The 14,510-nt window shown below is 39.0% G+C and overlaps 1 protein-coding gene across 1 annotated transcript in view; it reads left to right on the top strand.

Annotated features, from left to right (window-relative positions):
* The window catches only part of ERLEC1 (endoplasmic reticulum lectin 1), a 1,331,813-nt gene that overhangs the window by 729,498 nt on the left and 587,805 nt on the right, over window positions 1-14,510 (top strand). Inside the window, exon 9 of the mRNA XM_044055082.1 lies at window positions 4,727-4,859. Within this exon, the coding sequence (XP_043911017.1) occupies window positions 4,727-4,859 (133 nt within the window). The remainder of the gene's footprint in view (window positions 1-4,726; window positions 4,860-14,510) is intronic.

The following is a 14,510-nucleotide window of genomic DNA, read 5'->3' on the forward strand; positions in this document are numbered from 1 at the left end:
TTGGGTGTGGCAGTTTCCTAGCAACCCATTTCTTCTTGAATTTCTGAAGCCATTTCTTTTTGTTACTGGGAAAAAGCTTGCTTGCTTCTGTTTGGGTCTCTATGCTCAATCCATTCTAGAGGCTGCAGTTTGGTCCTCTGTTTATACTTTTACTTATCTCTATTAATTAGATGTGTTTTGTATGGCCAGAGCAGGTTTTGCAAGGTCCATCATTTGTGTGTTTTTTTTTTTTTTTTGGAGGGCTCCTTAGTTCCTTTTTCCTCCTCCCAATCTCTTCAGTAGCTGTAGGACTTACACATTAGTGATTAAGGAAGGACATAGTACGGTTGTGTAAGAACTTGCGTAGCAGTAGTTGTTTTACTCATCACTGTGGCAGTATTCTGTCACTCCCTCTTTTCCTCTGTTGGGTTTCCTTTTTCTTTCCTGGCTGAGGGGATTTTTTTCCCTTTTTTTTCTTGATGTGCATATGCAATGTTATTTTGTCCCTTTTCTATTGTTCCTGTTTTTCTGTGGCAATTCAGATCTGAGGGTTTTGTCCTTCTCGTACATCACTTATATACCTTGGAAGGCTATCCCAATAGTAATGAATACTGTAACAGTGATAAGTAGGACATCTACTGTTATGGCAGATTCTTACATGACTGCACTTTACCTGCATGTTACTAGCACAAATTCTCTCTCCTTTGTGGAGCCAAACTGTTTTGCATAAAATTTCTTAAATTTATCTACAGTTTGTTGTGTCTAAGTCTAAATTTTAGAATCTGCACACAGTTTATCAATTTGTATATCTTTACTTCTAGCATATCTTGTATGTGTGTAATATAGTTTCCTATTATGCTCAATATTTTATATACATTTTCTTCAATAACTTCCTGATCTTGTCTTACATTAGATTTAATTTGTATGTCCAGTTTATTTCAGTTGTGTGCATAGATACTAATGTTAAACTTTTTTTTGCATTCAATTTCCCTTTCAAAACTTTCCTTCTGCTGTTTTTCCACAGAATGCATCACTCGAAGAACTGACATTGCAAAACAAACCCTCTCATATAATACAAACAGCTGTGGCTGAGACTGAGAATGATGTAATACAAGCTATGCTGTGCACCTAGACCATCAGGGGAAGCATCTCTTGGGCTTGACAGAAGGCATAGCAGCATAAAAACACTCAGCAACTAAATACAGAGGACATGACACCTAAACAGTGCTTGCTAAAGAGTAGATGCTTTGTGGCATACTTCAGCAAGAACTTCGACAAGGGATAACTCATTGCCTGTGTTGACCATGGCTGCTAACATAAGAGACCTGTGTAGTGCCAAACTGATCCTTGGTGGTGGCACCTTCCCTACCACAATGCCAAATGTCAGCAGCTGACATGCAACATGGATGGGTTGGCATATGAGACAGTAACTGGTCTGTTTTCCTTGTGTACTGTTTGTTGCTGAGGGCTTGCAAATGGGCATATAGTTGCATGTGACAAGTACTGACAAAGCTAGTGGAGCAGGACACTGCAGACCTAAAGCCATAATACATCCTGGCAGACCTTGAGAGAGCTGCTATCCAACAGTGCAGAGGAACAAACACAGTGCTTCCATAAAAGACTGACTTTTCTACCTGGGCAAAATCATCTGTCAACATACACAAAAGCAGTTTCTGTGACAACACTGATGAATATTCTGCTGGCACTGGCATTCCACCCCACTCCCCATAAGTAGTACTATCCTTTGAAATAGCCTCCCTGATGCTTGACAGAGCCAAGGCAGTGGCAGATTTTGTGGAGTGGACCTATGCCAAGGGATGTCCATGCTGAACTTAGAAATGTTTGCACAAGGAGAAATAGTCAGTGCCTATTTTCCCTTTCTGCTACAGAACTGATGGACCACAACTTACCAAAGACCCAGAATCTGTCCTGGCACTACCACCTGATTCCCCCACTTGAGTGTCCAACAATCTCAATGGAGCAGTTTCTTGCTATAATCCAGCCTGAATAGAATTCAGCTGATGAAAGAGAAAAAAGGCATTAGTGAGAGAGATGGAATTCACCCTTATGAGACAAAGCAGACATCTTGAGGAACATCTGCTTCAGAGGATTCTGTGTAGCAGACTACAGTAACTGTCCTGTCTCAACTTTTTTGCCTCTCATTGCATGTCACTGTCATACCACTATGCCCTGTGATGCATAGGCACTACCTTCCTCTCTTGCATGTCTGTATGTCATAAGCTATTCTGTACAGCTTGATTGGTAATATAATGTACTCTACTGTACTGTACATGGCAGCTGCATTCACAATAACAACTATCTGAAGTAGACCTCTGCATTTTTTATTTCTTATATTCTTTTATAAGCAGTTTCTGATCCTTTGGTTTTGCATGATGCTGTGTATAAGTAACCAGTTTACTCAGTAATAGATTCTGGTTGCTTTCTTTCTCACCCAACACTTCTGCTCTTTGAGTAGACATTCCAATCTGCTGCACCACCTAGTTAGTACTTTGCACTTTTTTTTTTTTGCTCCACTCACATACCACTAATTTCAGGCACATCTGTGACACTTCCCTGAAAGTTCCCATACTAGGGAAGAGTTTGCCATTTTAGGAGAGCCCTTCTCACAGGCCTGGCTAAAACTCCAAGTGATTGCATTCTGTGGATGTTTCTACCCAAACCTCCAAGTGGGATGGGGCTAGGCAATAAGCCATCATACTACAGCTCACAGTTTTTTTTCTAAGCCCCCAGCATTCTGTTTGGTGGTCTGGGCAGGCTGTGAAGTGTGGCCTTTAAGGAGGTGTCCACCCAAAGTCCTTGTGCAGTCAGACCTCTTTGCCTTACCTGGCTTCCCCACCCAGTAATCCTGGCCTCCACTAGAGCTTGATGATCAAGACCGCTCCTTTCAACATACACCCTCAAGCCTCAGGATGGTGACACCCATCTTCCATTCCATCTCGGTCAAGTACCAGTGTCAGACTCTGGTTACCTGGGCTATAGGCAGGGCTTCATCCCTCTGTGTCACTACATGTATTTCACTCTTTAATTCTGATCATTTCCTAGAATTCCAAATAGTTTTTCTTGTGACTTATATTTTGCACACAGTTAAAACACTGTGCATATTTCTCAACAGAAAGCATACTCAAATATAGCTTATTGTACTGAATCTGCATCAGGGCGTGAAATTGTTCAATTGTACATTAGTTTCTTTCTTTCTCACTTAAGCAAAATAATTTCTTTAGCCATTGATTTTGCAGATTTTATTTATAGCAGGACTTTTCTATTTATCAGGTTTATAACTACATCTTTGCAAGGCTTTATCTGTGAATATTAGACTCATTTCTTATTCTTTCCAGAAATTTTAAAACTCATAACTCAGTTTTACTCTTTCTTTTAACTGATTTGTAGTTTTTTTCTGTTACACAACCCCCTCTAAACACCTGAAATTCTTCACTGAACTGTTTTAATTGAATAGATAATTTCACTTACTGTTATTACATGCTTAATGTTAAGTCTAATTTTCTCAGTAGTCTCCCCTTGACTGATCATTTCTTATACCATATATGATTTTGTCTTACACTAAAGAATCATGAAGCTCACCAAAGTTGCAGTCTTATTTACTTCATTAATTCAGTAATTTGATCAACATTCAAATCTGAAACACTGTGCCCTGATAAAGAACAAATGACTAATAAATGACAGTCTCACAGTAATCTTAAGAGTTTGCTTCATCTTTGCAGTATTCTTATTTTCTCTGTTTTGAAGCTTATATGTTATAAACTTTAAGGGTTTCTTCATCAGTGACAGGCAAAAATATAGGACAGTGTACCTTTTCAAGTTTTTTTTAAATTCTGATTGCAGTCGAGAACAAATATGATTTATAGATCCAGACCCATATTTAAAGTCTGCAGACCGATTGACCCGAAAGGAGAGGTTACAAGCTAGTGGATTTGAAATCATTTTTGGCAGAAGATGAAAAACTTACTTTCAGTTTCTTCTGACGCTGTTTAATATTGGCATATCAGGATTGCTGAAAAAATTAGATGTAGACCATTTTTTTATGGACAGTTTCATCAGTATCCTATTATATTTTGTGCCATTACTCAGGATGTGAGACCATGTGGGTCACGTTATTTGACTCAGTACGTATGTACTGTGTATTACAGGCAGTGCAGACCACTGTACATAACATGATTTTAATGGGTTCTATTCATTTTGACTTGCAATTTATTTATTTATCAGCCTATTGGGTGACTAGATTGGTACAGGGCCCTTTTCAGCATCTACCCTTACGATTTGGTAAAAGCATTATAAAATATGACAAAAAGTGATAAAAAATGTTCAACATAGCTTAAGAAATATATGTAATGTTGTAGTACATCAGACAAAAAGCAGGTTACATAAGAGATATCTGTGCAAAGTATTGTCCATGTTGACTATTTCTAACATTGAAAGTTTGCACAAAATGTTACATTATTACAAGTGAAAGGTGAACTGTGCTGTAGGTCTACCACATATAGCATGTGAATGTTAACTTGCATCTGTGAAAGAAGTACATTTAAGCTCATTATGTAAATGCTGCTCAATTTTTTAATTGAAAGTTTATGTTTGTATGGCTGTTCATTATCTAACAGCCATATTAACATTAACACTTGAACTTACAAACGTATGTATGAAACAGTATTTGCTTGTACCTGAGATGAGTTCAGTCATTTCATAATGCTTACACTGATTTTATTCTGTACAGGTTCAAATCTTCACCAGTGAATGATATATTCTGCCAGTCTCTGCCAGGGTCACCACTAAGACCTAAGAGCCTGGATAGCTTTGAAAAACAGCAAGAAGAATTGATGAAATCACAGTTTAGGAGGGACATTGAGGTAAGAGTCTGGATAGAATACATTTAGGATACCATATTTATATTTCAGTGCAGTATTCTTTATTTCACAGATATGAAATGTTGCCTAATTAAGTGATGCATATTGAATGTTGAAGATTGCAGGTACTGAGACTTAAATTGCATTTATTAGCTCTCTATCAGAAATACCGTATGCTGTAATGTAGCTGCCAACACTGAAAATACACTGAGATTCAAGCAGAATAACAGGAAATTTCAAAAATGTTGTTGTATATTTCAGTGTTCCCCCAGTATGGGGGCTGTGCCCCCTACATCTGTATTACTTTTAGATACAAGAATGCTGTGCTTCAGTGTAGGTAGGATACTTTGAGGAACCACAGTCTCAGAGTTGGTATATATTCTATTATTAGCACGATTACAGTTAACAGGTACCTGCAATTATTTGTTTGTGTTTGCTTTGGTGTTAGGCCTACAAGAAAGAAGGTGCGGAAAGCTGTGGGTTCAGTTCTCACACCAGGTAGATTAATTGCTGGCACTACAGCGCAGCATAAGGCATAAGGGGGCTACTTCATTCCTGAGTACGAGGTCTTTTGGATGTGACTTTAAACCAAGGTCTCATCTGCCTGAGTTAGTGTCTCAGGTGGAGGTAAAAGATCCCACTGCACCTGTTGTTAAGAGTTGGGGAAGTTCAGCAATGCCCTAGCCAAAATGCCTGCTACTGAAGCTCATATAACATTTGCTTCATTACTTCTTATACTTTTCTTATATTTCACTTTGGCCTTCTGAAAAGGTGCCATCCTTAACCACATTGCCTCTCTAGTGTACATTCTTATTCATACCTGCCTGCTAGACTTGTCTGAGATATTACCCAAGCTTGTGAAAAATCTACTAACCAAAGCTAAGGAATTTCACATTTGATTGACAAAGTTTGCAGTTAAACTGTTTGAAACAACACTGTTCAGAGAGCTTCCATGTGGCTGCCAAGGACAGATCTAAGATCCTACTCTCTTCTTCACATCTGAGAACACCAAATCCAACACTGCTCTTTTACTAGTACACACCAAGTACCTCAGCCTCACCAAAGCTTTTGAGACAATTCCCCACTCAGGCATAGTAAAAAAGCTAAACAAACTAGCAATAAACCCCAAAGCCACCCACGGGATTGCCAACTGTCTTACAGATAGGATGCAAATAATCAATATAAGGGAAGTTACCTTTGAAAAGAGATCAGTCACCACTGGAGTTCCCCAGGGTTATGTGCTGGGACATCTCCTGTTTGGCATCTACTTTTCTGAAGTAAAAGTCAATACCAAAGAGCTTTGTCTGACTATGTTTGCAAATGAGTGCAAGCTAGGAGCAGTCAGTGAATCCCTAGATGACTTAGCCATTCTGCAGGAAGGTTTGTTTCAAATAAATAACTGGGGCCAAAATTATGGCTGAAACTAAATGTCAAAAAATATACTACTGTACCTTTGGAAGTCATCTACCATATGGACTTCCACAGTGAAAATATGCCCCTAAGAATTAACCCGTTTGTTCAGGATTTGGGAACTTATGTGGACAGTGATCTAACTTTTGAACAACATGTGCCTATTGTTGTAATTAAGCCCTTTTATATTCCACAGCTTATTAAAAAAGGGATTGTGTCTAGATCTATGGATGTCATTGTCCCCTTTTACTCAGCCCTCATTAGACCAGTCATTGAATACAATGTCCCTTTACCATGTATCTGTCCAGACACATGCAACAACTGGAATGCCCATGAGATACCTTACTAAAAGAATACAAGGCCTAAACAAAATGTCCTACATAGATCAACTCAAAGCCCTGTCACTAAATTCAGTATCCTACAGACTACTAAGAGGCAACTTGTGTCTGGCATACAAGATATCCTCTGACCCATTACTGATGGATTTACTGCACATCAGCAAGTCAAATGGCATCAAAAATACTCAATTGGGGATCAAAACATCTTCTACCCACATCAGAGTGGTTTGCAGGGACAGGTTTATCTCCCAGAGGATACCACTCTTATGGAACAGCCTCCCAGCCACATAAAACAAAGTTCATCCCTCTTCATATTCAAGCAAAACTTAGATCTATGGATGGGAAACAGAAAATTTATCCCAGGACTGCCCCTCTGCTACTAATGGCAGTTCCTAAATAATTTATCTCATGCATGGGTCCCCTCAAATTATCTATGGTATGGTTTCAGTTATTCTCATAAGGGTAATATGTAGTCATCAGCCATGGGATAGGTAAGGCCAATCTGTAACCAAATGGGATAAGTTATTTTGAGCACAAAATGGGAAACTGGACAGGCTTAAAATGGCCCACAAGAGCAACTAGCCTAGTACTTACCCATGAACCTATAAGAAGGCATTAGTTCTTATACTCTGAGACCTGCTCCTTGTTAGGTATAAAGAAGGACCCCATTCTTGGGTGTGACTTCAGCTAAAGTGATCCAATTAGTATCAAGCATATTAAAGTCATCTATCAGAATTACTTCAATTTCCTTCACCATCTGAAGGATACAATCTGATGTTTTCTTACCTGCTTTTTGCATCATAAGGAGCTGTTTTATATTCAAACCCATGGGGACTATGCCACCACTTTAAGTCTCCAGTAGGATGTCAAGTGTCTCCTCACCTCCATGTTTATTCATCTATTCTGCTGCTTTGAGTTGTTTACTTCATATAGGGTTACCCCTTCTTTTTTTATTTTTCATTTATTATCCCAGTGCCTTATATATTTTGGTGCATTTATATTCAAATCACAGTTCTCTGTGTACATTTCCTGTACCACTACAATATGGAAACACAGTTTTCCTATCAAAGTCACTACATTTTATTTTTACTTTTATTTTCATTTTGTTCATTTGTTAAGCAGGTAATCCCACTAGACATAAGTACACCTGTATAGGGGAGACTGCAGGCACCTGCTGGTTATGTGACTTGTTCAGACCCACATAGGCTGCAACAGAAACTTGAAGAAACCAGACCCAGAAGTACATGCTGAAGCTCAAGAGTAGCAAATAGATGTAACCTTCTGGGCTACATAAGACAGCTTTTGCCTAGATAGTGGGCACTGGTGCTTATCCATTCTGCTGTCTGGCAAGTTTTACTGCATTATTAATATCGAGTACATATCCCTCCCACCCCTCATTTATTTAATGGCACATTATCCACAACCTTTTTAAGGGAAATGGTCATGCTTTCCCTGATGCTTTTTGTGCCTCCCTATTAGCTAGCTTAAATGCTTACTGATGAAACATGTAAACCTTTAACTAAGGATTCATGCTGTCCTGCCATGCAGATGCAGGCCATTATGATAAAAGAGGTCTGCACCCCCTCCCTCAAATGGATTCCCAGTCCCCAGTGAAGCCAAAGCCTTAAGAGTTGTGCCAGGTGTTTCACTATATATTGAAATCCATGCTGGAGTGCTCTCTACACTAAAGCATGGCATAAATAAGTAGCCCCACAGAAAAAACATTACCCATTGTCCCTTTAAGACCTGCTACCAAACAGGGATCTAACACCTAAATCCCTTACATCTTCTAGGTTTACCCTGAAGAATGTGATGCCTTATCAGGAGTTACTTCTTTAACTTCTGGTGACCCATGTCACCTCCTTGTGTGGTACCCTTCTGTAGAGATTCTGATCATTATGGTTACCTCCATATGGGTCCCAGTCTGCACCAATCGGCAGAGTAAGGATGGTGGGTTTGATTCACTTCCTCTAACCTTAACTTTACTACTATTGTCAACAAATTAGTTTTACCAACAGAACTAATAAAATAAAGTTATATAGTTGATACAATTTGGACTGAGTCACTGAAGACCAAATGGAACATCTCTTTTTTTATAACTTACTCTCAGGTTTGGTGACCTCAAAGAGGATTAATTACACTAGACAGTAGAGTGGAGAATATGGTGAATGGCCTCCCACAAAAAAATAAATAAACTAGTTCTAAAGTTCTGCTTGGTTCGTAGAACCTGACTGAACAGTCCTCGGCAAATGGGTCTTCAATAGTGCCTATGAAATGATAAGCAAATTATCCGAGCGATAATATAGAAATTGATGTGCAGTTTTAAAAATCATGGCTGCACACCAGAATATTCAGCAATGCCAATGGATTTTAGCCAAACCTATCTAAAAAGTAAACTACAATAACAATAATTAATAATAATAAGTAACTAAAAAATACTGTGATGTACTTTGCATGTGTGACTTCAAGCATTCTCAAAGCAAAATCAGCATATTAAAACAAAAACATTAAAGAATCAGAAAGCTGACAGAAGAAGTATTGCTACTGGCTTTCTTCCGATTTGATGAAATTCAATTCACTAAATCAGCATTTGTTGAGATCGCACATTGAAAAACAAACACACCAACAGTACACAACACCAACACTGTGTAGAATTATGTACCACATATACACACAACAAGGACACATACATGCCACCACGCTAATAAACACACTGGAACATTTTCTCAATATGCGCCACATAGGAGACAAAACCATTTACACTCTTACTTATATACTGACCCCTCATACCTTTGTGCTGAGCAAACTACTTAAATTAAATAATTAAGTAATGAAATAAATAGTAACTCACCTGTTTTGATTCCAGAACAGCCTGAAAGAAGCAGCAATTAATTTGCAAATAAATCCACCACAGTCCTCCTGATTGCATTGCTCTCTGTGTACTTTAAAAATAATTTGTCTTGTGCCAAAAAAAAAATGTTTTCAATCAAACTATACTATAGCCGGAAAAAAAGTTTACAATATGATCAGGTCCAATGCCGAAAACTGACTGACTGATTCTCGCTCTTTTCCCAGCACATAAAGCCCGGGAAGAGAGCGACAACCAATCAGCAGTATTTGCCCAGCAAGCACGTCATGACGTGCCTGCGGACGTCGCAGTCCGAGCCCCTTCCATGTCTATGCGGTTTGTGTCTCAACCGCATAGACTTCTGGGGAGTTCTGGGCATCACAATGATGCCTTCTTTGCTCCCCCGGGCTGCAATCAAAACATTGCAGCAAGAATAAAAAAAAAAAAAAAAAACGCTGTTGCGCTAGAAGCGCGCAATGCGCATGCGCGTAATTTTGAGTCGCGGACTCGAAATTTAAAGTTTTAAAGAACAGATTTTAATTTTTTTTTTTTTTTACATTAAAAATAAAATAAACTAAATACTCAGCTGTCTAGCTGAGGGGGCTGCAGTCCGGCAGCCCGATGCCACGAGCCGCCCCTGAGGAAATGATTTGTTCATATGTTCAAGATTCATAGGTTGGATTGTCAAGCTTAAAAACTATTGGTCTTTGAGAATTTTGAGTGACATAACCCCATGCTGCTATTTTCTACTCCCTGTTTTATTTTATGTATTTAATGACGAAGTAAGCCCACCAGACAAATTACCTGTTTTCAGGGGGTGACCTAGGAGCTCTGTCTGGTTAAATGACTTGATCTGAGTTTTATAGTACATAAATGAAGGTCGAAGGACTTAAACCATGTACCCTTGGCAAAGGAAGCAGCTCATTAACAGCTCAGTGCTTTAGTCTTCTGCATTAACTGCCAGACTACACAATATTTACAACTGACTTTGTATGCGCATAAGGGAGGAGCTTACTGCATAACCTTGAAAGGTGCTATGTAATATGTTTATCACATTTTTTGCTGTGTATATGTTTTAGTATTAGGCTCCCTGCTCCCTGTGTTAGTTTCCCAGCAGTGCATTTCAGGCATAGGATGTCAAAAAGAAACCAGATTAGATATTGCCTTATAGAAGATGCAGAGGTCATATCTGAGAAATTTATAAGAAATAGAATATAAAGACAATTTCTGAAGTTTTTCTAAGTAGTCCAGGTTTTCCATTCCCATGGGTTTTATAGTTAAATAATCCTTGTACATTTTAAATTGTTTCAGGTGACTTGCTTGAAGGCTTTAAAACACAGTACTGTATTCTGTAATAGGTCAGATCATTGAGATACAAAGTGATGCCATGTTAGACAGGCTTTTTAGAATTAGATAGGCTACAGAGTATGATTTTCTGACTTGGCACGTACTCATAGGCCAGTTAAAACTGTTGTCCACTTTTATCCTTAAAAGTTCATTGATAATATCTTTTTAAGACTTGTCCATTACATTTTTAATCATAATTTCTTCTTTTTCATAGGTTCATATATTACTAGGCTAATGGTGTAAGAGCCCTTACAAGCCTAGCTGTTATTACCTGAATTTTGCCCAGTTTTTGATCCTTAAGGGCTAGATGATGGCTTAGGTTTGCACCTATTCCTTTGAGTATTTTGCAGACTGCCCCTGTCCATAAGAGACATGGGTGCACCCCAGGCTTATTTTCATGACATTTGCTGACATTAAAAATCATATCATTGCCAATACCATCTGTGTGTTCACAGCTCATCTCCTGTTTATATCTGAGAATAAGATAGCAAAAAGAAGTTACCCCAATACAGAGCCTTGTGAGACACCACCATTAACCCCTCTCCTCATTGGGATATACAAATAATCCCCCCACCTTGAATTATATGCAGCTGCCTTAGCCAGTGTTTTACCCACTGATATTTAATGCTTTTATTTTGCCAGTTATTCCATTATTTGCAATACTGTTGAATGCCTTTGCTTGAGTAAGATAAGCATTTTACTGTCAGTCATTCCTTGGGTGCTGCTGTTACCTGTTTAAAGAATTTCATAAGGTTTAGAGAGCAAAGTGTATCCCCTTAACAAACCCACACTGTTTCATATTAAACAGAAGTGGGCCCCTTATATCATCATGGAATAAGCTCTGTAATGACTGTGATTTGTATATATAATACTGATCACAATGATGAGTCTAAAATTTACATCTGATGTCATCCCTCCTCCTTTGTGAGCTCATACCAATACAGCCTGTCACCATAGGTCTGGGATGTGGTAAGTGCCAACTTTTTGTTTAAATAGTAATATATATCCCACCAGGAAACAATATACCAGTGCTGGAAAATATTTTGTCATGGACATCCCAAAAAATAAACCTTAAAAGAATAATCTTAGGAGACGTAAATATATATTGGCAAACCATAGCTTACGACTTCCCCACAAATAGTATAAATCTGTATGTTTTTTCTCAGCTTATCAATGCTCCAACAAGATACAAAAAAGATCTTACCTACCAGTCCACCTTAGACTGGATTCTAGTATTCCACCCTGCCAATTACCCCTCTTCTTGTACACTGTCTAACTCTCTGAGCAATCATCTGCCAGTTTATTCCCTTAGAGCAAACTCCCAACAACTATGAGTACACACTATAAAATCAGTTAGGAACTCAACTAATTTTTGTCAGCATAAATTCAACAATCTCCTACAGGAAATAGACTGGAAACCCCTTAAACAACTACCCCTTAATGATGCTGTACTATACTTTAATAGCACCTTCCTTCACATACTTGATACACTAGCTCGCATTCGTATGAAAAGATTCAAAAAGAACTCAGCACCGTGGCTTTCTAAGGAATGTAAACAAACACCTGAGGAAGCAAAGGGACCTAGCCTGGTCAACCTGGAAACAAAACAAAAATGAACAAAATCATGTTAATTTCAAAACACGACGTAACAAAGTGACAACACTAATCAACAGAGATAAGAAGTCATATTATTCCCAGCTTCAACTCCAGCGTAAAATCAACCCCAGTAAATTTTGGCACTCCATATCTTCTCTAATTAACCCTGGAAGAAATGGAGAGCACACCCTATCACCAGATATCCCTCCATCACCAATAGCCAAAAACTTTAACAAGCACTTCATAAAATTAATTTCGGACTTATTAACTAACACCCCTAATGCTGGACCCCCCCACCCTTCAACCTATTCAGACACCAACCTCAGGCCATCGACTACTTCTAACCCTGTCATAACTAACCCCCCTACTCAACAAAATGTCATACAAACCCCATTCTTATTTCAGCCTATACCTACTGACACCATTAAGAAACTGCTACAAAAACTAAAACCCTGCTCTACCTCAGCTGATAATATCCTCCCCATACTACCTCAAACTGGCTGCTAACTCAGTCGCCTACCCAGTCAGTATCTTTGTAAATAGGTCTTTATCCGAATCAGAAGTACCTACCATATGGGAACAATCTCACATCACCCCCATCCACAGAGGAGGCAACTCTTTTGATCCTTCCAGTTTCCGTCCTATATCTCTTGTCACCCATATCCAAAATTCACGAGAAAGGTATCCATCAGCAGGTAATGCAATATCTATTGCAAAACAAGCTTTTAACCAAAACCCAACATGGCTTCCGACCTAGCCACAGCACAGCTATAGCTATTATCTTTTACAGACACCATGAACAAGGCCAGAGATGCAGGATGCTATACAGCCTCAGTATTCCTTGATCTCTCCAAGGCCTTTGACACAGTGTCTCACCCCTTACTTTTGAACACACTGTCTAACCTAGGCTTCTCACATAACACAGTAAAATGGTTTCAGAGCTACCTCAAGGATCGTAAACAAGCAGTGAAGTGGTCCAATGAACTCTCTCCCTTCCTTCCACAGCCCTACTGGAGTCTCCCAAGGCTCCATCCTAGGAACCCTACTCTTCAACATTTTCCAAAACAACCTTCACACTGCCTCTCACCCTGGGACCCTCATTCGGTATGCTGATGATTCCACCATAATCTGCACAGCTCAATCACTACCAGAACTACTTTCAAAAACTCAACAGTCCTTTACTGCAGTCTAATCCTGGCTAAGAAATGCCCAACTCTTTCTTAATCCAAAGAAGAGAAAACCAGTACTCTTTCATCCCTAAAACACCTCTCCTGTCACTGATCATTTCAACATCCTTGCATCTGACAACACTTTCATAGAAATAGTGCAGGAAACCAAACTTCTAGGTGTTATCATTGACAATAAACTGTCATTTGACCCCCATGTACAGCAAAATATAAAGAAAACTTACCAAAAACTGGGACTCTCATATGGAAGCAAACATTTCTTTACTGCAGCAACCAAAACTACCCTTGCCAAAACATTTATACTTCCCTCCCTTCTTTATGGTCCCCCTGTCTTAACTAACTTACAAAATTCTACCCTAAGCAAGTTGGAACAGTGCTACAAAAATGTTGCAAAGTTTGCCACAAACTCTAAATATCACACACACCACTCTAAACCACTCCTAGAATTAAACTGGCTTGAACTCCCCAACAAACTTGCCTTTATTCAGCTATCCACCTTACGCAACCTTATTTTCAAGCCTACTGCCTGCCCTGCACTAGCCGGTCTAGTCACACTTTACACACCAAATCGATCCATACAATCAGAAGACAAAACTCTCTTAGCTATCTCAAAACTCACAAGAAAACCTGGTCACTCTCTGTATTCATACTCTATCTCTATACTTTGGAATTCACTACCACTAGCTACTAGGTCTATGCCTGGCCTAACCCATTTCAAAGCTTCTTTAAAAAATCATCTAAAAAATACATAGATCTGCTCCTGCATAATCCCTGCCTAATGCTCAGGTCTTCCTCTTTTTGTCACATTTCAATCTCCTCACAGACTGCAAGATCCTAAGGCTCTTCTAACTCCTTCTCTACTTCTATACCATATCCTTAAGATACTGCTCAGGCTTTATTGCTTCTGTTCTTCTTAACTCTCTCTCGC

Source organism: Protopterus annectens, chromosome 1.part2 (genome assembly GCF_019279795.1).
Source record: "Protopterus annectens isolate FY-2018-M chromosome 1.part2, PAN1.0, whole genome shotgun sequence".
Classification (NCBI taxonomy): Eukaryota; Metazoa; Chordata; order Ceratodontiformes; family Protopteridae; genus Protopterus; species Protopterus annectens.